Source organism: Nomascus leucogenys, chromosome 3 (genome assembly GCF_006542625.1).
Source record: "Nomascus leucogenys isolate Asia chromosome 3, Asia_NLE_v1, whole genome shotgun sequence".
Classification (NCBI taxonomy): domain Eukaryota; kingdom Metazoa; phylum Chordata; class Mammalia; order Primates; family Hylobatidae; genus Nomascus; species Nomascus leucogenys.
The window spans coordinates 97,348,584-97,373,013 of NC_044383.1; the positions used below are offsets into that span (position 1 = coordinate 97,348,584).

The 24,430-nt window shown below is 43.9% G+C and overlaps 2 protein-coding genes, 1 long non-coding RNA gene and 1 other non-coding gene across 5 annotated transcripts in view; 3 read left to right on the forward strand and 1 right to left on the reverse strand.

The window, feature by feature from the left end:
* The first annotated feature begins 11 nt into the window (after positions 1-11).
* On the forward strand, positions 12-9,377 carry GTF3C6 (general transcription factor IIIC subunit 6). Its single transcript, XM_003255570.2, has 6 exons — positions 12-296; positions 637-717; positions 1,900-1,963; positions 2,058-2,102; positions 3,897-4,010; positions 9,014-9,377. Exons 1-6 carry the CDS (start codon positions 243-245, stop codon positions 9,292-9,294), a joined length of 639 nt encoding a protein of 212 aa, XP_003255618.1. The 5' UTR covers positions 12-242; the 3' UTR covers positions 9,295-9,377.
* On the forward strand, positions 4,976-5,079 carry LOC115834585. Its single transcript, XR_004029524.1, has one exon. It is a non-coding gene; the product is annotated as a small nucleolar RNA U13 (small nucleolar RNA).
* LOC115834445 lies at positions 6,737-23,169 on the reverse strand. Its single transcript, XR_004029334.1, has 3 exons — positions 23,095-23,169; positions 7,378-7,491; positions 6,737-6,848 (listed from the first exon to the last, which is right to left on the reverse strand). It is a non-coding gene; the product is annotated as an uncharacterized LOC115834445 (long non-coding RNA).
* Positions 23,170-23,219: 50 nt separating this feature from the next.
* The window catches only part of RPF2 (ribosome production factor 2 homolog), a 44,009-nt gene continuing 42,798 nt past the window's right edge, over positions 23,220-24,430 (forward strand). For both annotated transcript variants that reach the window (XM_012506126.2, XM_003255571.4), the window contains exon 1: positions 23,220-23,332. Coding sequence is in view for 1 of the 2 variants with exons in the window: in XM_003255571.4 (XP_003255619.1) it covers positions 23,310-23,332 (23 nt within the window). In the remaining variant the exon portion in view is untranslated. The remainder of the gene's footprint in view (positions 23,333-24,430) is intronic.

Here is a 24,430-nt window from a genome sequence, read left to right on the forward strand (position 1 = left end):
AGGCACCGAGCAAAGAGGGGGCCCGTGGCGAGTCTCCACGTGGGTGCCGGCGCTCTCGGTGCCCGTAGCCACCCGCCCGCCGGAAGCCGACATCTCGAGTTCTGGCAGAAGCGATTTGCGCGGCGAGGAGCGGAGCGGCAGGAACCCAATAAGCTGCTGCGCGTCGGAGCTGCTGCCCGTGCTCAAGATGGCGGCTCCGGGCGGGCGTGGCCAGTGACTAGGAGGCGAGGCGCCGCGGGACCATGGCGGCGGCGGACGAGCGGGGTCCGGAGGACGGAGAAGAGGAGGAAGAGGAGGTAGTAAGCGCTACGCCGAAAGCCTGCACCGCAGTGGCGGTGATGCCTGTGCTGGCTGTGTGTGGGGGAGGGAGTCGGGGAGCTGCAGGCGGGAGGGAGGCCCCGCCGCTCCTCATCGGCTTCTTGCTTCTGGGCGCGAGGAGCCGGGCAGTTTGGGACCTTAGCCCTAATCGTCACCCCGTACTTAGGATGGGAAGTGCTGGGAAGTTACCTTAGGTAGCGTCCTCTTGCTGAAAACAGGGTCCGGTTTTCACAAATGTGGGAAATTTGGCTTCTTTTGCTAATTGCTCCCTCTTGCCCGCTCGCGTGCTAGCATGTTAACCCCTCTTTCTTTCACCAGGAGCAGTTGGTTCTGGTGGAATTATCAGGAATTATTGATTCAGACTTCCTCTCAAAATGTGAAAATAAATGCAAGGTTTTGGTGAGTTTTCTAGACTTGGGGGGATTGTTCTAGAGTTTCTTAAATGTAAAGCAAGAATGAATGGTGAAATACCTATCCGCAAGTATTGATATATTTATTTCACCTTACAAAGTAGTGAACTCTAAGGATAAGAAGTATACTAAGTATAATTAATTAATATATAATTAAGTATAATGTGGAAGTACAGGGGGGACTATGGGAGCAGATAGGAGAAAATGGCTAACTTTGCTTGCCTGTTTGAATGTGTGGCTGAAGAGAAAGTTAGAGATTTGGAGAAAGTAACATTGTGATTTGGAACAGTACATACATTCCTGTAATCTCAGCACTTTGGGAGGCAGAGTTGGGAGGATCACTTGAGCCCAGGAATTGGAGACCATCCTGGGTAACATAACGAGACCCCCTTTCTACAATAATAATAAAAAAAAATGGCCGGGCGTGGTGGCTCACGCCTGTAATCCCAATACTGGGAGGCCGAGGCGGGTAGATCACGAGGTCAGGAGTTCGAAACCAGCCTGGCCAACATGGTGAAACCCCGTCTCTACTAAAATACAAATATTAGCCAGGCATGATGGTGGGCACCTGTAACCCCAGCTACTCCGGAGGCTGAGACAGGAGAATCGCATGATCCCTGGAGGTGGAGGTTGCAGTGAGCCGAGATCTCGCCACTGTACTCCAGCCTGGGCAACAAAGGGCAAAACTCCATCTCAATAAATAAAAAAATAAAAATAAATAAATTAGCTTGGGATGGTGGCATGCTGCTGCTCAGGAGGCTGAGGTGGGAGGATTGCCTGAACCCTCATGGTCAAGGCTGCAGTGAGCCATGATCATGCCGCTGCATTCCAGCCTGGTGACAGAGCTAGACACTGTCTCAAAAAATAAATAGATAGATGACAGATAGATTAGATAGACTCTTTGCACTACTGTTGACAAAACTTCCTCTGTTTTTAGCTTACTCTTGAAGAGGATGTTGATTGAAATAAACCTTGTTACTTGAGTATGAATTAAGTAGTCTTCAGGTTGTAACTGCTGTGATCAGAGCAGTTGTAGTTTATCCTGTACTTGGTAGGACAAGATGCTCTAGAGGTTCCCCAGTTTTGGAGATTAGTTTCCTTGGTAGCAAGGTTACAATGTTGAAGCCTTTTTCTAATGATTTTTTTTTTATGATCCTTTATTCTGTTGTAGGGCATTGACACTGAGAGGCCCATTCTGCAAGTGGACAGCTGTGTCTTTGCTGGGGAGTATGAAGGTAGGAGGATGTCAGATAGATGGAACTTTTTCTGATATGGGCTTTTCAGAGATGGTAGCTCTTCTCAACAATTTGCCTTGGTATTTTTCTGCAGACACTCTTGGGACCTGTGTTATATTTGAAGAAAATGTTGAACATGGTAAGTGATTGCTAGCCCAGCCCTTTTTAATATGAACTATTTCAATCATAATTAAGCATAATAAATATTAAATAGCTCATGTATCCATTGTCTAGCTGTATCATATCCTACCATTTTCCCAAACGTGATTCAGATTATAGTTAAAAAAAAGAAAACAAAACATGCCAGGCTGGGCCAGGTGGCTCAGTCCTGTAATCCCAGCACTTTGGGAGGCCAAGGCAGGCAGATCACTTGAGGCCAGGAGTTCGAGACCAGCCTGGCCAACATGGCAAAACCTCATTTCTACTAAAAATACAAAAATTAGCTGGGTATGGTGGCATGTGCCTCCCAGCTACTCGGGAGACTGAGGCACGAGAATTGCTTGAACCCGGGAGTTGGAGGTTGCAGTGAGCCAAGATCGCACCAGTGCACTCCAGCCTGGGCAACAGAGCTAGATAGACTGTGTCTCAAAAACAAACAAAAACACCCATTCCAGATACATTTGAAGTCCTTCTATCCCCCTTTCCAAACTTACTTCTTTCCCTCTGTCTTCAGAGATGATCATTCTCCTGAATTCTTTTTTTTTTTTTTTGAGACGGACTCTCACTCTGTCACCAGGCTGGAGTGCAGTGGTGCGATCTCGGCTCACTGCAACCTCCGCCTCCCAGGTTCAAGCAATTCTCCTGCCTCAGCCTCCCGAGTAGCTGGGATTACAGGCGCCTGCCACCACGCCCAGGTAACTTTTGTATTTTTGGTAGAGACGGGGTTTCACCATGTTGGCCAGGCTGATCTCAAACTCCTGACCTCAAGTGATCTGCCTGCCTCGGCCTCTCAAAGTGCTGGGATTACAGGTGTGAGCCACCACTCCTGGCCAAGGAATAAAAGAAGGGCTACTTCATAGGCAGAGCAGCCTACTTTCTAAAGTATGGTATCAATTTACACTCACAGTAGCAATGTATGGAAGTGTCTGTGCTTCATTTCCTTGGCTCAAGGGCCTCATCCTCCCTCCTGCCTAGGCATATAGTTTTCTGAAAGTTTCAACTCCAGGCAGCAGGTTGGCAGCAATTTTTTTTCTCAGGCTTTCATGATTGAGAATGTCCCTACTCCATACTTTGGCTTCAGGTAGTAAGTCTGACTTTGGTCCTTAATTTGATTGGTAGAATTTTAGATCCCAATACACTGTAGGGTAAAATTCCTGGCCCCAATTTCCATTTCAAGGATGAAGCCTGTTAGACCTATGGGTTTAATCTCACTCATAACTCTGTGTTTCTGTCCCTTGAAGATGTTTGTTATTTTGAATCCAGTTGTGCTTTCAACTGTTAATGTATTTTTTTTTTTTTTCTTGAGACAGAGTTTTGCTTTTATTGCCCAGGCTGGAGTGCAGTGGCATAATCTCTGCTCACTGCAACCTCTGCCTCCTGGGTTCAAGCATTTCTCCTGTCTCAGCCTCCCGAGTAGCTGGGATTACAGGCGTGTGCCACCATGCCCAGCTAATTTTTTGTATTTTTAGTAGAGATAGGATTTCATCATGTTGTCCAGGCAGGTCTTGAACGCCCGACCTCAGGTGAACCACTCGCCTCGACCTCCCAAGTGCAGGGATTACAGGCGTGAGCCACCATGCCCGGCCTGTTAATGTATTTTATCTATCATTTTTCTATGCTTGGAGCAGGAGGGATGAGTTATACTTTGAATTTACTACACTATCTTGACAGGAAGTAGTTTAATCTGACTCCCTACACTGGAATTATTAAGGCTTCATCTTTGTTTTATTTGATGGCATAAGAAGTATAATAATGTCGTTCATTTCTGTTCTAGCTGATACAGAAGGCAATAATAGAACAGTGCTAAAATATAAATGCCATACAATGAAGAAGCTCAGCATGACAAGAACTCTTCTGACAGAGAAGAAGGAAGGAGAAGAAAACATTGGTTAGTTCCCTTTATTCTCTGAAAATAGGTGATCCAGTACTGGCTTTGACAATGATACATTGATGCCAGGACAGTCCTTGTACTTTTTAGTAATAACTATACATGATTTTTTTTTGTTTTTTCAGACAGAGTCTTGCTCTGTCACCCAGGCTGGAGTGCACTGGCACAATCTCGGCTCACTGCCACCTCTGCCTCCTGGGCTCAAGCAATTCTCTTGCCCCAGGCTCCTGAGCAACAGGGATTACAGGCACCCACCACCACGCCCAGCTAAATTTTTTTTTTCTTTTTTTTTATCGAGATGGAGTCTCGCACTGTCGCCCGGGCCGGAGTGCAGTGTCGCGATCTGGGCTCACTGCAACCTCCGCCTCCCAGGTTCAAGCGATTCTGCTGCCTCAGCCTCCGGAGTAGCTGGGACTACAGGCACGCACCACCAGGGCCAGCTAATTTTTGTATTTTTAGTATAGACGGGGTTTTACAGTGTTGGCCAGGATGGTCTCGATCTCTTGACCTCATGATCTGCCAGCCTTGGCTTCCCAAAGTGCTGGGATTATAGGCGTAAGCCACTGGTGCTCAGCCACGCCCGGCTAATTTTTTTAGTAGAGACCGGATTTTACCGTGTTGGCCAGGCTGGTCTCAAACTCCTGACCTCAAGTGATCCACCTACCTTGGCCTACAAAGTGCTGCAATTACAGGTGTGAGCCACTGTGCCTGGCCTCATAATATGTTTAATATATTAAAATTGAGGGTACTCCATGTAAACTACCAAGCATAGAGTTAAAATTCAGTTGAACTCTCATATAGCTTAGGGCACTGGGGACATAGAAATCTTTTATCTGCTTGGCATTGGAAATGACTGAGGAGTTTTTGAAGAAACTTGATATCTAAGCCCTAGGGAATTCAGTAGTGCTTCTCTGTCTCTCTCTTCTCCTTCCCCCTCTCCCTTCTTTAATTAAAAACTTCCTTGTATCTTTTTGTAGTTCATAAGCATGATGATTATGTTTTTACATTCATGTGTAAGATGTGCCTCCCTCAAACCTTGTTATGGTATCAGCATATTACCTGTCTGATGTGTAGGGGAAAAAACTTCCTTGTGAGCGAAGTGGATGTGATCACAATAGTTCTGAATTCCCAAGGTGAAATCCCCTGGAAACTTTTGGCAGTTGCAGCAGCCTTCAACAGGCTCACAGCTGGAAAAAGCTGGCTTTTTTTTTTTTTTTTTTTTGGAGACAGTCTCGCTCTGTCACTCAGGCTGGAGTACAGTGGAGCCATCTTGGCTCACTGCAACCTCCGCCTCCTGGGTGCAAGCAATTCTCCTGCCTCAGCCTCCCGAGTAGCTGGGATTACAGGCATGCACCACTAGGCCTGGATAATTTTTGTATTTTTATTAGAGACAGGGCTTCGCCATGTTGGTCAGGCTGGTCTTGAACTCCTGACCTCAGATGATCCACCCGCCTTGGCCTCCCAAAGTGCTGGGATTACAGGCATGAGCCACTGCCCCTGGCCAAAAGCTGGCTTTAAATGTCGGGGAGACTCTAGGACCACAGTTGTTAGTCCTCAGTCTAGTTTTTATTATTATTATTATTTAATTATTTTATTTGAGACAGGGTCTCACCCTGTCACCCAGGCTGGAATGCAGTGGTGCGACGTTGGCTCACTGTGACCTCTGCCCCCCATCCCCCTACCTCAGCCTCCCCAGTAGCTGGGACCACAGGCATGTTCCACCATGCCTGGCTATTTCTTTTTTTGTTTTTTTTTTCTTTTTTTTTGAGATGGAGTTTCACTCCGTCGCCCAGGCTGGAGTGCAGTGGCGCGATCTCTGCTTACTGCAACCTCCACCTCCCAGGTTCAAGCGATTCTCCTGCCTCACCCTCCTGAGTAGCTGAGACTACAGGCGCATGCCACCATGCCCAGCTAATTTTTGTATTTTTAGTAGAGACAGGGTTTCACCATGTTGGTCAGGCTGGTCTGGAACTGACTTCGTGATCTGCCTGCCTCAGCCTCCCAAAGTGCTGGGATTACAGGCGTGAGCTGCCGCACCCGGCCTTTGTATTTTTAGTAGAGATGGAGTCTCGCCCTGTTGCCTGGGCTTGGCTAGAACTCCTGAAGAGACCACTGTGCCCAGCCTTTCTTTTTCTTTTGACGTTTTTCTTTTCTGGAGACAGAGTCTTACTCTATCCCCCAGGCTGGAGTGCAGTGGCGTGATCTCAGCTCACTGCAACCTCTGCCTCCCAGGTTCAAGTGATTCTCATTCCTTAGCCTCCTGAGTAGCTGGGATTACAGGTGCCCACCACCATGCCCGGCTAATTTTTAGTAGAGACGGGGTTTCTTTTCTTTTTTTTTTTTTTTTTTTGGACACGAGTTTCACTCTTGTTGCCCAGGCTGGAGTACAGTAGTGCGACCTCAGCTCACTGCAACCTCCGCCTCCTGGGTTCAAGTAATTCTCCTGCCTCAGCCTCCTAAGTAGCTGGGATTACAGGCACGCACCACCACACCCAGCTAATTTTGTATTTTTAGTAGAGAGATGGGGTTTCTCCATGTTGGTCAGGCTGGTCTCGAACTCCCGACCTCAGGTGATCCGCCCACCTCAGCCTCCCAAAGTGTTGGGATTACAGGTGTGCACCACCGCACCCAACCTTTTTTTTTTTTTTTTTTTAAATAGAGACAGGGTCTTACTATGTTACCCAGCTGGTCTCAAACTCCTGGGCTCAAGTGATCCTCCTGCCTCAGCCTCCCAAAGTGTTGGGATTACAGTGATGAGTTCTTAATTTGCATCCACTTATTCTTCTTCACTTGCTGGTCACCACATACTAGAGACTTTTAGACTGGTGCTTCTTTCACCTGAAGCAGACACATGTTTTTGGAGTTGAACAAATAATAATTTGATGGTTTAAAAGTTCACTGCTCAACAACATATTTGAAACTCTAGTAAATAAGATTCTCATGATGAGTATTTATAGCTTAACAAGGAATAAACATTTGAAGGTACATTGATCTTATAAAATTAATTGTATCACCTATATACAACTATATAATAAACCCTTGTTCTTACTATGTATATCCCTGAACTATCCCCTTTTTTAGGCATCTTGTAATAATTATAGGAAGAAAGAGATACTAGGTTCTAGAATAAACTTGAAAGGCTGACTTGTATCATAAGCTTAGCTATCATTGGGATATTCTTATTAGAGTGAGTTTCCTCTTCCTAGTCTTTAATAATCTGACAGATCTTTGGGAATCTTTGGGTGTTTTGTTTAGTCAAATAAATAAGCAACCAACAATTTGAGTCTGCATTAGTTACCTACTGCTGCATAACAAATTACCCCTAAACTTAACAGCTTAAAACAACAACGAAAAACCAGTATCTTACAGTTTCCGTGAATCAGGAACTTGGGAGCAGTTTAGGTAGGTGGTTCTGGCTCCAGGTCTCTGATAAGGTTGCAGTCAAAATGTTATCTGCAGTCATCTGAAGGCTTCACTAATGCTGGAAGTAAAATGGCTTGTTCATATGGCTTGTAAATTTGTTTTGGTTGTTAGCAGGAGGCCTCAGTTTCTTGCCATGTTGCCCTCCTCACAAGACTGTTTGAATGTCTTCGTGATATGGCAGCTGGCTTCTCTCAGATAAAGTATTCCACGAAAACAAGGTAGAAGTCAAAGTGTCTTTTATGAACTAGCCTTAGAAGTCACAGTCTTGGCTGGGCGTGGTGGCTCACGCCTGTAATCCCAGCACTTTGGAAGGCCAAGGCAGGCGGATCACTTGAGGTCAAGAGTTCAAGACCACTGGCCAACATGATGAGACCCACATTTCTACTAAAGATATAAAAAATTAGCCAGGTATGGTGGCACGCACCTGTAATCCCAGCTACTCGGGAGGCTGAGGTGGGTGAATTGCTTGAACCCAGGAGGCGGAGGTTGCAGTGAGCCGAGATCACGCTGCTGCACTCCAGCCTGGGTGACAAAGCGAGACTCCGTCTCAAAGAAAAAAAGTCACAGTCTTGTCATTTCCACAATATCCTATTCAGTGTGGGACAGAACTACACAGGGGCATGAATACCAGGAAGGTGAAGATCATTGGGGACCATCTTGCAGTCTGGCTACCAAACATGGCTACATACTGGAGGCAAAACAGGACAAAGGAAGTGTGACCCTTACCTTCTAGGAACTTGCATTCTAAAGTAAATTACGTTGAAACAGACACGGATGAATATGAGTGAACATCAGATTCATTCTATTTTAAGTACTATGCTAAATAACAGAATAAAGGATAGTTTCAAGATTTTGAGCCTAGCTAAGAGAACGATGTTATTGCAGGAAAAAAATACGAACATCTATAGTTGAAGCTGAATTGGAAGAAAAAGGACTAATAACCAGGCACAGTGGGTCATGTCTGTGATCCCAGCACTTTGGGAGGCGAGGCAGGTGGATGGCTTGAAGTCAGGAGTTCGAGCCCACCCTGGCCAACATGGTGAAATTCCGTCTCTATTGAAATACAAAAATTAGCCGGGCATGGTAACGCACACCTGTAATCCCAGCTACTCAGGGGGCTGAGGCACAAGAATCGCTTGAACTGGGGAGGCGGAGGTTGCAGTGAGCCAAGATCATACCCACTGCACTCCAGCCTGGGTGACAGAGCAAGACTTTGTCTTTAAAAAAAAAAAATTGTAGGGAAGTAGTTAAGTTTCCTTGAAGGCATGAGATGGCAGAGAGTGCTCAAATTATTTCTCAGAATGAGCTGAGAACTGAACTCTGGAAAAAGGCATGGAATAGTAATCGAAGTTGGTAACTTGTAGTGATTTTGATGGTACCTACCTAATAGGCATTCCAAGGTCTCCAGAGAAGATGCAAATTATATTTTATCAGTAGTTACATACACCATATTCCTTGGTTTCTGTTAGGCTTTCAGTTTGACATGTATTCATAGGATAGAAATTTAAATTAAAGAAAAAATATACTAAAATTCATTTTTTGTTTCTTTTTTTGTTTATTCCTCATCCCCTCCAAATTAGGTGGGGTGGAATGGCTGCAAATAAAGGATAATGATTTCTCCTATCGACCCAACATGATTTGTAACTTTCTACATGAAAATGAAGACGAAGAAGTGGTAGCTTCAGCCCCAGATAAATCTTTGGAATTGGAAGAGGAAGAGATTCAAATGAACGACAGTTCAAACCTGAGTTGTGAACAGGAGAAACCAATGCACTTGGAAATAGAAGATTCTGGTCCTCTTATTGATATACCTTCTGAGACAGAAGGTTCTGTTTTTATGGAAACTCAAATGCTGCCTTAGAAATCACTCCTAGATGAAATGTTTCTCATAATAACTTGTCAAGAACTTTTTAGAGTTGTTACATAAAAATAATTGCTGTGTAGCTTTCAGTCTTTTAATATTTTATTGCATTTTATTGGCTATACACACATATCCAGTCATAACACAACTTATTTTACCAGAATCATTTGGGACCAGACATGAGTTGGATTTTTAAAATACAGTTTAGGCTAGATGCAGTGGCTCACACCTGTAATCTCAGCACTTTGGGAAGCTGAGGTGGGAGGATCACTTGAGCAGCCTAGGAGTTTGAGACCAGTCTGGGTAACATAGGGAGGCCCTGTCTCTACAAAAAATTTTTTAGAATTAGCTGGACATAGTGTCGTGTGCCTATGGTACCAGCTACTGGGCAGCTGACCTGGGAGGATGGCCTGGGACTGGGAAGTTGAGGCTGCAGTGAGCTGTGTTTGTGCCTCTGTACTCGCCTGGGTAACACAGTGAGACCCTGTCTCAAAAAATAAGTAAAATGAGGCCGGGCGCGGTGGCTCACACCTGTAATCCCAGCACTTTGGGAGGCTGAGGTGGGTGGATCATGAAGTCAGGAGATCAAGACTATCCTGGCTAACACGTGAAAACTTGTCTCTACTAAAAATACACAAAATTAGCCAGGCGTGGTGGCGGCGCCTGTAGTCCCAGCTACTTGGGAGGCCGAGGCAGGAGAATGGCGTGAACCCAGCAGGCGGAGCTTGCAGTGAGCCACGCCACTGCACTCCAGCCTGGGTGACAGAGCAAGACTGTCTCAAAAAAAAAAAGCAAAATGAAATATTTTTAAATGACTTTAGGGACCCTTCAGAGTCCTTTAAATTCAAGGTTGTATTAAGGTAAGTATATAAGTTTTCCTTTTGAGGCTGTTACAAATTACTACAAACTCAGTGACTTAACACAAATGTACTGTCTTATAGTTTTGTAGGTGAGAAGCGTGACACAGGTCTTACCTGGGCTAAATTCAAGGTGCTGGCAGGAATGCATTCCTTTATGGAGGTTTTGGGGTGGGGGGCAAATCCATTTCCTTGTTTATTTAGTTGTTGGCAGAATTCAGTTCTTTGCAGTTAAAGGATCAAAGTCTCCTTTCCTGGTTGTCTGTTAGCTGAGGGTCATTTCTAGCTTCTGAAGGCTGCCTTCATTCCTTGGCTCATGATCCCCTTTTCTTCAGAGCCTGCAACAGTGGGTGAAGCCCCTCTCCCATTTTGAATCATTCCTGTTACTTCTATCATCCCTCTCTCTGACCTACCCTTCTGTCTTCCATTTCCACTGTTAAATGTCTATTTGATTACTCTGGGCCCACTTGGATAATCTCCCTTTTTTTCTTTTTTTTTTTTTTGAGACAGAGTCTCACGCTGTTGCCCAGGCTGGAGTGCAGTGGCGAGATCTCTGCTCACTGCAAGCTCCGCCTCCCGAGTTCACACCATTCTCCTGCCTCAGCCTCCCGAGTAGCTGGGACTACAGACGCCCGCCACCACGCCCAGCTAATTTTTTTGTATTTTTAGTAGAGACGGGGTTTCACTGTGTTAGCCAGGATGGTCTCAACCTCCTGACCTCATGATCCACCCACTTCTGCCTCCCAAAGTGCTGGGATTACAGGCGTGAGCCACGGCGCCGGGCCTGATAATCTCCCTATTTTAAGTCGATAACTTTTTTTTTTTTGAGACGGAGTCTCGCTCTGTTGCCCAGGCTGAGGTGCAGTGGCTCGATCTTGACTCACTGCAAGCTCTGCCTCCCGGGTTCATGCCATTCTCCTGCCTCAGCCTCCCGAGTAGTTGGGACTATAGGCGCCTGCCACCACGCCCGGCTAATTTTTTATGTTTTTAGTAGAGACAGGGTTTCACAGTGTTAGCCAGGATGGTCTCAATCTCCTGACCTCGTGATCCGCCCGCCTGGGCCTTCCAAAGTGCTGGGATTACAAGCGTGAGCCACTGCGCCCGGCCAACATTTTTTTTTTTCTTTTGAGACAGGGTCTCACTCTGTCACCCAGGCTGGAGTGCAGCGGTGTGACCACAGCTTACTGCAGCCTTGAACTCCCAGGCTCAAGCAGTCCTCCCACCTCAGCCTCCTGAGTAGGTGAGACTACAGGCACATACCACCATGCTTGGCTGTTTGTTTTTTTTTTTTTTTACTTTTATTTTTTAAGAGATGGGGTCTCATTATGTTGCCCAGGCTGGTCTTGTATTCCTGGGCTCTAGTAATCCTCCTGTCTTAGCCTCTCAGTGTGCTGGGATTACAGGCATGAACCACTGCACCCAGCCAAAGGTATGTAACATTAATTCTGGCCAGGTGAAGTGGCTCACACCTGTAATCCCAGCACTTTGGGAGGCCAAGGCAGGCAGATCAAGAGGTCAGGAGTTTAAGACCAGCCTGGCCAACATGGTGAAACCCTGTCTCTACTAAAAATACAAAAATCAGCCAGGTGTGGTGGTGCACACCTGTAATCCCAGCTACTCAGGAGGCTGAGGCAGGAGAGTTGCTTGAACCCGGGAGGCGGAGGTTGCAGTGAGCTGAGATTGCCCCACTGCACTCCAGCCTGGGTGACGGAGTGAGACTCCGTCTCAAAAAAAAACCAAAAACCAAAAAACATTAATTCCATCTGCAAAGTCTCTTTTGCTAGGTCATTTAACATACACAGGCATTAATACTAGGGATTAGAGCATGGAAATCTTTGGGGCCTATTTTTAGTCTACAACAAAGTATTTTATCGAGAAAAATAATTCCCACTTGAGAAAGACTATTGGAATTCAGCTGTATTAGTCATTTTATTATGGCAGTAAACTAAATCTGTGCTAGTTTATATTTTTTAAGTAAATTATTCACTCTTTGATACTTTGTTACAGGTTGAGCTGTGTAAAATTGCCAATATTTGATTGTTTCCAACTACAAAAAAACAGCAATTTCCTATAGTTTAACCTAGTACCAGTAAGTTAAAACATACCTCATGTTAATTACATCTCACAATTGATGGAGATATAGCTATTTTAACAGATTAAAGAGCTAATGTTCTAGGATGAATAATTTTTTTTTTTTTTAAATCAAGTTCTGGCTCTATCACCCAGGCTGTAGTGCAGTGGCACAATCTGGGCTCACTGCAACCTCCACCTCGTGGGCTTAGGCCATCCTCCCACCTCAGCCTCCCTAGTAGCTGGGACTACAGGGGTGTGTGACCACACCCAGCTTATTTTTGTACTTTTTGTAGAGATGGGGTTTTGCCATGTTGCCCAGGCTGGTCTCAAACTCGTGAGCTCAAGTGATCCTCCTGCCTTGACAAAGTACTATAATTACAGGTGTGAGCCATCATGCCTGGCCCAAATAATTTTTTCTTCAAAAAGTTTTGTATTTAATTGGAAAATGACTTACCTTAATAAAAAGCATTTTCAAATCATAAGCAGATGATTATAAGCATAATCTTCCCAATGTCTGTATGACTTTAATTTTTTTACTTTTGAGATAGTCTGTCACTCTCGTTGCCCAGGCTGGAGTGCAGTGGCACGATCTTGGCTCACTGCAACCTCGGAGGTTCAAGCGATTCTCATGCCTCAGCCTCCCAAGTAGCTGGGATTACAGGCACATGCCACCATGCCCAGCTAATAATTTATGACTTTTTTTTAGTCTCAGCTTTTAATGAACAGCTTATTGTTCCCCCTATATGTATGTATAGGAGAGAATGCTAAATGCCTGACCCAATTATCTATTCTCCCTTTTTTGCTTTGTATCAGAATCCCAGAATGTATTCAGGTTAGCAATGTGCCTAGCTTTCCTTGCAGATATATGTGGTCATATGACTAAGTTCTGGCATTGACATGGAATAAGAAGTGCTGAGTGATGGAAAAAAAAAAAAAAAAAAAAACAAGAAAAAAACAAGTGCTGAGTGGTGCTTCTGGGAAGTTTCCTTAAACTTAAAGGCTTAAGAGGAAGCAGGAGGGCTCATCTGTTCCTGCTGGAACATGGATTTGGTAGCTAGAGCTCCATCCAGCAGCACTCTTGGACTTCAAAGTAACTTTGGAAATAGAAGCCATGAATGGCAGAGCAGCAATATAGAAGACTGGGTCCTAATACTGTGAGATTACCCAGGACTGCTAATGAGTAAAGGGTTAATAAAATCCTTTCTTTCTCCGTGGTGAAATGACCTCGAATTTGGCTTTCACCACTGTTTCTCTGGAAACCTACTAGGCAAGGTAATAATGGAATGTCAGCTGTAATATTAGGCAATATTGTTTATGATTAAAAATGAGCCCTTAGCTGGGCACGGTGGCTCACACTTGTAATCCCAGCACTTTGGGAGGCCAAGATGGGTGGATCACTTGAATCCAGGAGTTCGAGACCAGCCTGAGTGGCATGGCAAAACCCTGTCTCTCTAAAAAACACACAAAAAAGTAGCTGGGCATGGTGGTGTGCGCCTGTAGTCCCAGTTACTTAGGAGGCTGAGGCAAGAGGATTGCTTGGGCCTAGGAGGTGGAGGTTGCAGTGACCCGAGATCACACCATGCCACCGTACTACAGGGCAGGACCGTGTCTCAAAAAAAAAAAGACACCTTATTGGTAAACTATCTGGACCAGGAAGACAAACACGTACTACAAATGCCCATTCACAACATGGGCTTTGGGATTCCTTAAGTGTGGTGTTCCTTATTGCAAATATTTCTGGAAGCAATACTCATGTACTGTTTCAACAGGAATTGGTTTTTCTGGAGCATAAAGCTTCTAAGTCAGGTGGCTTCTGCACCCACCCAAAATGATCTTGTTTCTTTACCCCTCAGCTGACACTTGGGAGGCTGGAGTAAAGACTCCTGCAGAAATAAGTCTCATGCTGCTGTGTTGCTGTGCTGTTCCTTGTTCTGTATCCTGGAATACTAAGTGAGCTGGGTGCCAGATTGGGTTCCACAAGGCTTATTGGGGTCCTGTGATTGTGAATGTCATTCCAAACCTGTAGCTATTGCTGCTGTTTAGGCAGAGAAGGCATTGAGGCTTTGCCACTTTCTACCTAAGAGAGAAATAAGCTACTGTCTTTGTTAGGTCACTCTGTAATAGCCAAACATACTACTAATTGATACATATATATTTTATTTATTTATTTTTAGAGACGGAGTCTTCGCTCTGTCGCCCAAGCTGAAGTGCAATGGCGCAATCTTGTCTCAGTGCAATCTCTGCCTCCGGGATTCAAGCAATTCTCCTGCCTCAGCCTCCCGTGTAGCTGGAATTACAGGCGTGCACAATCATGCCCGGCTAATTTTTTGTATTTTTAGTAGAGACGGGGTTTCACCATGTTGGCCAGGCTGCTCTCAAACTCCTGACCTCAAGTGATCCACCCACCTTGGCCTCCCAAAGTGCTGGGATTACAGGCGTAAGTAAGCCACTGCACCCAACCTGATACATATGTATTTTAGAAAACATGAAAAATATTAAAAAGTAGGCCAGGCATGGTGGCTTATGCCTGTAATCCCAGACTTTGGGAGGCCAAAGCAGGAGGACTGCCTAAACTAGGAGTTCAAGACCAGCCTGGGCAAGATAGCAAGAACTCATGTCTATTAAAAGTATAAAGAAGTGGAATATTCTTGAGATTTGTAATCTTGCAAAAGAAACTGATCTACACTATAGTATAGTTCTACCTTAAATTGAAAAGGAAAATAAAAAATCTTAAATTCTGATGAAAACATTATACATGTTAAGCTCCTTACCTATTTATAAGTGTTTCAAATTTAGTAAAATAAAGTCTTATTTTTTAACTATATAATATTTTGTGAGACTAGAATTTCATTTATGAATTTCTTTGCCATTTAATTGCCTTAGTAACTCACTAGGATTACTTAAAAGCTAATGTTAGAACCAGAGTCCCTGTATAGCTATCACACTAAGTACTACTTTTTAAAAAAATTAAGTAATATTATTTTTAAAAAATAGAGAAGGGGTTTGGCCAGTTGCCCAGCCTGATCTTGAGCTCCCGGGCTCAAGCCATCTGCCTGCCTCAGCCTCCCACTAAGTACTACTTTTGACAGTGAATGCAGTGGATTGCTTTTGTTGACAAATAATACTTTTCAATTTAAAAGGATCACATCGTTGCCTGGGCACGGTGGCTCACACCTGTAATCCCAGCACTTTGGGAGGCCGAAGTCAAGGTAGGCAGATTGCTTGAGCCCAGGAGTTCGAGACCAGCCTGGACAACATGGTGAAACCCCATCTCTACAAAAAATATAAAAATTAGCTGGGCGTAGTGTTGCACACCTGTAGTTGCAGCTACTCAGGAGGCTGATGTAGGAGGATCACCTGAGCCCAGGGAGGTCAAGGCTGCAATGAGGTGTGATCATGCCCCTACATTCCAGCCTGGGCAATAGAGCAAAACCTGTCTCAAAAAAAAAAAAAAAAAAAAAAAAAAGATTGTATTGTTAAGGTGCATCATGGAGAATTGTTCCTTAAGCCCATTATAAAAAATGTTTGCAGCTGGGCATGGTGGCTCACGCCGGTAATCCCGGCACTTTGGGAGGTCAAGGCAGGCGGATCATGAGGTCAGGAGATCGAGACCATCCTGGCCAACACAGTGAAACCCTGTCTCTACTAAAAATACAAAAAAATTAGCCGGGCGTGGTGGTATGCGCCTGTAGTCCCAGCTACTCGGGAGGCTGGGGCAAGAGAATCGCTTGAGGCCGGGCGCAGTGGCTCACGCTTGTAATCCTAGCACTTTGGGAGGCTGAGGCGGGTGGATCACGAGGTCAGGAGATCGAGACCACGGTGAAACCCCGTCTCTACTAAAAATATAAAAAAAAAAATTAGCCGGGCATGGTGGCGGGCGCCTGTAGTCCCAGCTACTCGGAGAGGCTGAGGCAGGGGAATGGCGTGAACCCGGGAGGCAGAGCTTGCAGTGAGCCGAGATTGCGCCACTGCACTCCAACCTGGGCGACAGAGCGAGACTCTGTCTCAAAAAAAAAAAAAAAGAGAATCGCTTGAACCCAGGAGGCGGAGGTTGCAGTGAGCCGAGATCACGCCACTGCACTCCAACCTGGGCGACAGAGCGAGACTCTGCCTCAAAAAAAAAAAATGTTTGCAACTCCACTCATTTATTCATCATGTACTGCACAGCTGATCATAAATTTATGGATAGACAGCCAGCTCAGTGAAACTACTGACGATATATACTTTTCTATTCGTATAGCAGCAGTTTTTAATTTTTTAGAATCTGTTCTTATTTCCTCTTGTTCCAATAGCTTATGTGAAAATATTCAACTTTCCTAATATGTCTAAGGTTTACATGGAATTATCTTCCAGAAATGTTTGTGTTGATTTTGGAGATGAATTTGCTATATTTTATGACTTTGACCATTATTTCCCTGTGGAATGAGAAAATGCTGTTTATAAAATTGTCTACAAGTACATTTTACTTTATTAATACAGTACAAAGTAAATATACACCTTTGTTAATGTCAATTTATAGCTGGTAGTTACTGATAGTTGGTATATGGGTTCAAGGCAGCCATACACATGCATCTTTTCTTTTTTTTTTTTTGAAACAGAGTCTCACACTGTCACCAAGGTTGGAGTGCCGTGGCACAATCTCTGCTCACTGCAACCTCTGCCTCCTAGGGTCAAGTGATCCTCCTACCACAGCCTCCCAAGTAGCTGGGACCACAGGCGCATGCCATGACACCCAGCTAATTTTTTGTATTTTTTGGCGGAGACGGGGTTGCACCATGTTGCTCAGGCTGGTTTTGAACTCCTGAGCTTAGGAGATCCACCTCCCTCAGCCTTCCAAAGTGCTGGGATTACAGGTGTGATCCACGGAGCCCGGCCATACTTGCGTATTATTAATAAGAAGGTCAAAATAGTAGAGGTTCTAGTTTTCTCAGATGCAAAATAAGATCTCTTTTACTATCATGTCTGGAAAATTTTATTTTGTACTCATATTTCATGCTCCCATTTGGCAACTGTATTATTTTCCACTATTGCTGTAACAAATCACCACAAACTTAGTGGCTTAAAACAACATCAATTTATTATCTTACAGTTCTGGAGGTCAAATTCTTAGGGCTTGCAGTGAGCCGAGATTTGGCTGGGCGTGGTGGCTAACGCCTGTAATCCCAGCACTTTGGGAGGCCAAGGCAGGCGGATCACTTGAGGTCAGGAGTTTGAGACAGGCCTGGCCAACATGGTGAAACCCCGCCTCTACTAAAAATACAAAAAAAATTCGCCGGGCATGATGGTCCATGCCTGTAATCCTAGCTACTCGGGAGGCTAAGGTAGGAGGATTGCTTGAACCCCGGAGGCAGAGGTTGCAGTGAGCTGAGATCATGATCTCCAGCCTAGGCAACAGAGCAAGACTCCATCTCAAAAAAAAAAAAAAAAAAAAAAGACAAAAAACAATTGTTAAGTTCCAGTCTTATGGGGCTAAAATCAAGATCTCTTTCCTTGCTTTTTCCAGGTTCTAGAGGCTGCCTGAATTCCTTGGTTTGTAGCTCCTTCCTCCATATTCAAAGCCAGCTGCATTACATCTTATCTCTCTCACTCTGACCTCTGCTTCCATTATCACATTTCCTTCTCTGACTCTTAAACTTCTGCCTCCCTCTTATAAAGTCCATTGTCATTAGATTGGTGCTCATCTGGAAAATCCAAGATAATCTCCCTATTTAAAGATTCTTAGCCAGTCCTGCCGCAGCCTCCTGGGTGGCTGGGATTACAGGCTCCTGCCAGCATGCCCGGCTGATTTTTGTGTTTTTGGTGGAGGCCAGGTTTCACCATGTTGACCAGACTGGTCTTGGACTCCTGACGTCAGGAGATCTGCCTGCCTCGGCCTCCCAAAGTGCTAAGGATCATGTACTTCCTTATAGGGGGTGCTGCTCTAGTATTTGTTTGCATTAGCTTCCTCCCGAAGAATTTGTCAAGAATAACTTGACCTATATTTAGATTTATAAAATATAACAATATTTTCTATACTTTTACTCAGCTGTATTGTACATTTTTTTAAATGGTGATTAGTAACTTTGTACTGTTAAATACTAATTTGGAATTTTTTCATGAGAGGCCAGTTCAAATTACATGTATATATCAAAACAACTACAATTTAAAGATAAATGAAATACAATTGTATTAACTTACAACAATTACTGAACATGTCAGTACAACATGTTACTGAAAAGTTATTAAGGGGAGAATGATAGGGACCATGCCATTCACAAATTATTTTCACGAAAATAAATACTTGAATTAATCAATTTAAGTGTGTGACACTTCTGAATATTTTGTTCATGTCATTCATTTGCTATGCAAATTCTTCACTGTGCAGTGTACTTCTATTTGTATTCTGATAATAATGAGTGGGTTAATAAATTTTTACTGAAAAAAAAAATTCTTAGCCAGGTGCAGTGGCTCACACCTGTTATCCCAGCACTTTGGGAGGCCGAGGCAGGTGGATCACAAGGTCAGAAGTTCAAGACCAGCCTGGCCAATATGATGAACCCCCGTCTCTACTAAAAATACAAAAATTAGCCAGGTGTTGTGGTGGGCGCCTATAGTCTCAGCTACTAGGGAGGCCAAGGCAGGAGAATTGCTTGAATCTGGGAGGCGGAGGTTGCAGTGAGCTGAGATCGCACCACTGCACTCCAGCCTGGGTGACAGAGTGAGACTCCATCTCAAAAAAAAAAAAAAAATCCTTAATAACTGCTGCAAAATCTCACTAACATCACTACCATTCCTGCCACTTAACAGCAGACATCACAAACTTTTCCAAAAAACTAAAAAGGAGGGAATACATCCCATCTCAATCTATTAGGCCAGTATTAATCCAATACCAAAGCCAAACAAAGATTCCACTAGAAAACTACAGGCCAATATGATGAATATAGACACAAAAATCTTCAGCAAAATATCAACAAACTGAACCCAGTAACATATAAAAAGGATCATACACCATGACCAAATAGGATTGATTCCAGGAATATAAGGTTGGTTGGACATATGAAAATCAGTGTAATACAAAATGTTAATAGAATAAAGGACAAAACCACATGATCATCTCAATAGATGCAGAAAAAGCACACACAAAATCCAACACACTTGCATGATAAAAAGCATTCAACAAACTAGGAAAAGAAGTCAGGCTGGGTGTTGTAGCTCACTTCTATAATCTGAACACTTTGGGAGGCTGAGGCAAGGGGATTGCTTGAGCCTAGCAGTTTGAGATTAGCCTGGGCAACATGAGACCCCATCCCTATAAAAAATTTAAAAATTAGCGAGACGTGGTGGTGCATGCCTGTGATCTCAGCTACTCGGGAGGCTGAGGTGAGAAGACTGCTTGAGCCCAGGTCAAGGCTGCAGTGAGCTGTGTTCACACCACTGCACTCCAGTCTGGGCAACAAAGGGAGAACCTATCTCAAAAAATAAATAAATAAAAATAAAATAAAATAAATAAAAATCCAAGCTGCCTTTGTTGCAGAAATTGAGAAATTGACCCTAAAATTCATATGGAAATTCAATCTTGCAAAAGAGCAAAATCATAAAAGTCACATTTCTTAGTTTCAAAACTTACTACAATGCTATATGGTAATCAAAGGTGTGGAACTAGCATAATGAAAACCAGACAGATCCATTAAATAGAATTGTGGGTCCAGGAATAAATCCTTACAATTATGGTCGATTGATATTGCAAAAGGATGCTAAGACAATTCAATGGAGAAAGAATAATCTTTTCAACAAATGATGCTGGGACAACTGGATATCCATATACAAAAGAATAAGCCTATCTCACACCATATAGCAAAATAAAAATGGACCAAAGGCTTAAATATAAGAGCTACAATTAAAAATGTTTGAAAGAAGACATAGGGCAAATCTTTGTGATGTTGGAATAGGGAATGGCTTCTTAGATATGATACCAAAAGCACAGGCAACAAAAGGAAAAAAATAGGTAAACTGGGCTTCAACAAAGTTCAAAAGATCTGTGCTGAAAAGGACATTAACAAGATAACGCCTACTAAATGGGATAAAATATTTGCAAATTATATATCAGGTAAGGGACTTATATCTAGAATACATGAGAAAATATTAGAACTCAACAATAAAAGGACAATCCAATTTAAAAACTGGGCAAAGGATTTGGATAGGCATTTTCCCAAAGAAGATATAAAAATGGGCAATTAATCAGCACATGAAAATATGCTCACCATCATTTGCCATCAGGGAAATGAAAATCACAATGAGATATGAAATGAAAATCACTCATATCCATTAGGATGGCCTAATAAAACAGATGGACAATGCTAAGTTTTGGTGAGGAGTGGAGAAATTGGAACCTTTGGTAGATAGAACAATGCTTCCTTCAACTCCCAGCCCAAAGATGTTGAGAACCCCCAGGTATCTGTGAATATGTTACTTTATATGCCCAGAAGGAATTTGCTATATGATTAAGGATCTTGAGAGTATCATGGATTATCCAGGTGATGCCCATGTAATCACAAGGGTTTTATTAAGAGGGAGTTAGCAGTGTCAGAGCATCAGAGAAAAAGATATGACAATGGAAGGAGAAGTTCAACTGATTATCTTTGAAGATGGAGAAATGCCAAAGTATGCAGACAGTCTATAGAAGCTGGAAAAAGCCAAGAAACCAATTCTCCCCTGAAGCCTCCAGGTGGAATGTAGTCCTACTGACTTCTTCATTTTATTTATTTATTTATTTATTTATTTATTTATTTATTTAAGAGACGGAGTCTTACTCTGTTGCCCAGGCTGGAGTGCACTGGTGCGATCTCGGCTTACCGCAACCTCCACCTCCCAGGTTCCAGTGATTCTCCTGCCCCAGCTTCCCAAGTAGCTGGGACTAGACGTGTGCCAACACGCCTGGTTAATTTTTTGTATTTTTAGTAAAATGGGGTTTCGCCGTGTTAGCCAGGATGGTCTTGATCTCCTGACCTCGTGATCCACCCACCTCGGCCTCCCAAAGTGCTGGTACAGGTGTGAGCCCACCACTCCCGGCCTTCATTTTAGACCTGCAAAACTGATTTCAGACTTCTGACTTCCTGAAGTATAAAATAATAAATGTGTGATAATTTGTTACAACAGAAATAGGAAACTAATACCAAACTCTCTTACATTGCTCATGGGAATTTAAGTGGTGCAGGTGCTTTGGAAAACAGTTTACCAGTGCCTCAAAATGTTACACTTAAGGGTTAGCATATGACCCAGCAATTTTTCTCCTAGAGAATTGAAAATATATGTCCACACAAAAATTTGTACACTAATATTCAAAGCAGCAGGGCATGGTGGCACATGCTTGTGGTCCCAGCTACTCGAGAGGCTGAGGCACTAGAATCGCTTGAACCCAGGAGACGGAGGTTGCAGTAAGCTGAGATTGCACCGCTGCACTCCAGCCTGTGTGACAGAGCAAGACTGTCTCAGAAACAAAACAAAGCAAAGCAAAACAAAACAAAACAAAAAAACACAAAGCAGCATAATCCATAATAGCCAAAAAATGGGAACCACTCAAATGTACATAAGCTGGCTGGGTACAGTAGCTCACGCCTGTATTCCTAGCACTTCTGAGAGGCCAAAGCGGGTGGATTACCTGAGCTCAGAAGTTCAAGACCAGCCTGGCCAACATGGTGAAACCCTGTCTCTACTAAAAAACACAAAAATTAGCAAGGTGTGGTGGTGCGTGCATGTAATCCCAGCTACTTGGGAGGCTGAGGCGGACGGCACAGTAAGCCAAGATCGCACTACTGCACTTCAGCCCAGGTGACAGAGCAAGACTATGTCTAAAAAAAAAGTACCTAGGCTGATAAATGGATAAACAAAATGTGGTATATCCATACAAAGGAATATTATTCAGTCCTAACAAAATGGAAGTACTGATCCACGCTACAACATGTATGAACCTCAAAAACAGATAGTGAAAGAAGTCAAACACAAAAAGCCATACATTGCACGAATCCATTTATATATGTTCAGAATAGGCAAATCCATTGAACATAAAGTAGATTATTGGCTGCCAAGGGCTGGCAGGAGGGGGAAGTGGCGGGTGGACTGCTACTGGGTGTGTGTGTGTCGAGGCGGTTCTTTTTGAGGTGATTAAATATTCTGGAATTAGTGGTGATGTTTGCACATCTTTGTGAATACACCAAAAATCACTGACTTGTACACTGTAAAGGGGTAAATTTTATGGTATGTGAATTATATGGTAACTTAAAAACTGGGGAAAAATCACGATCAGAAGTACATTTTCTGCGCATCTTTTATATACTAGGCAACTGTGGTAGTCATAACTCTGTCACACTGATCGCACAAGTTGTCAAACAGTGCCCCTTTCACATTAATGTTTTTAGTGCTTATGTGAGTACCTACCGTGCAATCAATCAACCTTTCTAGCATCCTGGGATTCCTTGAAGAATAAAATCTGGTTTCTGAATACCTGACTCCAGGTATACACACTAGCGTGTACATCAAACTGCGAGGGTCTATGTTATTTTATTTTATTTTATTTTATTTTTGGGACGGAGTTTCGCTCTGTCGCCCAGGCTGGAGTGCAGTGGCGCGATCTCGGCTCACCGCAACCTCCGCCTCCCGGGTTCAAGCAGTTCTCCCTGCCTCAGCCTCCCGAGTAGCTGGGGTTAGAGGCGCCCGCCACCACGCCCGGCTAATTTTTGTATTTTTAGTAGAGACGAGGGTTCGCCATGTTGGCCAGGCTGGTCTCGAACTCCTGATATCAGGTAATCCGCCCGCCTCGACCTCCCAAAATCCTGGGATTACAGGCGTGAGCCACCACGACCGGCCAGTGTTACTTAAAAGTATTACCTCGCACCTGTAATTCCGGGAAAGAGCCGGGGCAAAAATCCGTAACCAAGGGAACAGGGCGCGATTCCAATCAAGATGGCCGCCAGCGCCTCTAGATGCCCTCTGCGAGGCCGTCCCCGGAAGTGGCATTACGCGCAGCTTCCGGTTCCGCCTGTTCTGGCGCACGTAATCGCCGGGTGCACGTGCATCCCCGCTGGTTAAGAGTTGCAGGTAGCGGTAGCGATGGACACTCTGGATCGAGTTGTGTAAGTGCGCTGGGTCTCAGCCCCGGGGAAGGTTGGGGTGAAAGGGTCCCGTGATGGGGGTGGTACTGTCTCGGCCTCTCACTCTTCCTGGTTACCCCTCTTCTTGCCTGGGTGGGGGCCGATCGATCACCAGCCCAGGTCTTCCTCAGCGCGAGCTGCTTGCCAGGAGACACTGGGGAAGCTCTCAAGTGAGAGCCGTGGGATGGGATGTGGGATTGACGCGTTGGCCGCTTTTATCCTAGCCAGTTGAAAAACGTCTGACTTCCGAAGTATGAGACAGATGATAGAGTGGGGTTAAGAGCACAGCCCTCGGAATCCGACAGATCTGAGTGACAGTCTGGCGCGTCCACTTAAAGCTTTGTGACTTTGGGTCATTAAATATCTCTAAATCTCAGTTTACTCTGTAAAATAGCACTCACCATAGTCATACTTCATAGAGCTGTGAGGGTTAGTTTCGAGAATGTATGTAGAGCCTTTGCTGCAGCACGTAGAAATGTTCATTAGTTTTTTCTTTTCCTTCCAACTTTGTACACTCCTCTGAGTTATCCTTGAATGATACCTGTTTTAAATTTGTTCAAGAATATTTATTGTGCTAAACAGCCCTGCTGTTACTTGCTGTGGTTTTCTTGCTATTTACCTAGGTTAACATGTATCCAAAACGACAGTTTTAGTCATTCAGAGATTTTGCACACCTGCTATGCCTCTAGCTGTTTGGACTACAAAGAGTAGTTTACTAGGTATTGGGACTAGTTCACACCTTAATTGGGAGCAGCAGCTAATAAAACATGTTAATTGCTATTTGCATTTGTTGCTGTTTAATGAGATACAAAAGAGAATAATTTGTATCTTTATCAACCAGTAAGTGATTAGAAGCTTTATATGTGACATTATATCTGGAGCAGTATTTTAAAAATCTACATGGGAAACTAAAGTGTATGTATAGTCTCTTTTTCTTACCAAAGTGTCCATGGGACTGGACGAGGGAGAGTCATAATTATTTGGGAGGATGAATTCTTTCAGTAGATGGCAGAGAACTGTCTGAAAAGCAAGGTGCTCATTGTAGAGGAAGCAGAGGTGAAGCCCCTCTTTTGAACAGAA

Excerpts from the sequence above, each read along its gene's own strand:
- GTF3C6 (XM_003255570.2), top strand. The coding sequence starts at position 243 with ATGGCGGCGGCGGACGAGCGGGGTCCGGAGGACGGAGAAGAGGAGGAA. Across the intron at positions 297-636 it reads GAGAAGAGGAGGAAGAGGAG|GAGCAGTTGGTTCTGGTGGA; the intron begins GTAGTAAGCGCT and ends TTCTTTCACCAG. Across the intron at positions 718-1,899 it reads AAAATAAATGCAAGGTTTTG|GGCATTGACACTGAGAGGCC; the intron begins GTGAGTTTTCTA and ends ATTCTGTTGTAG.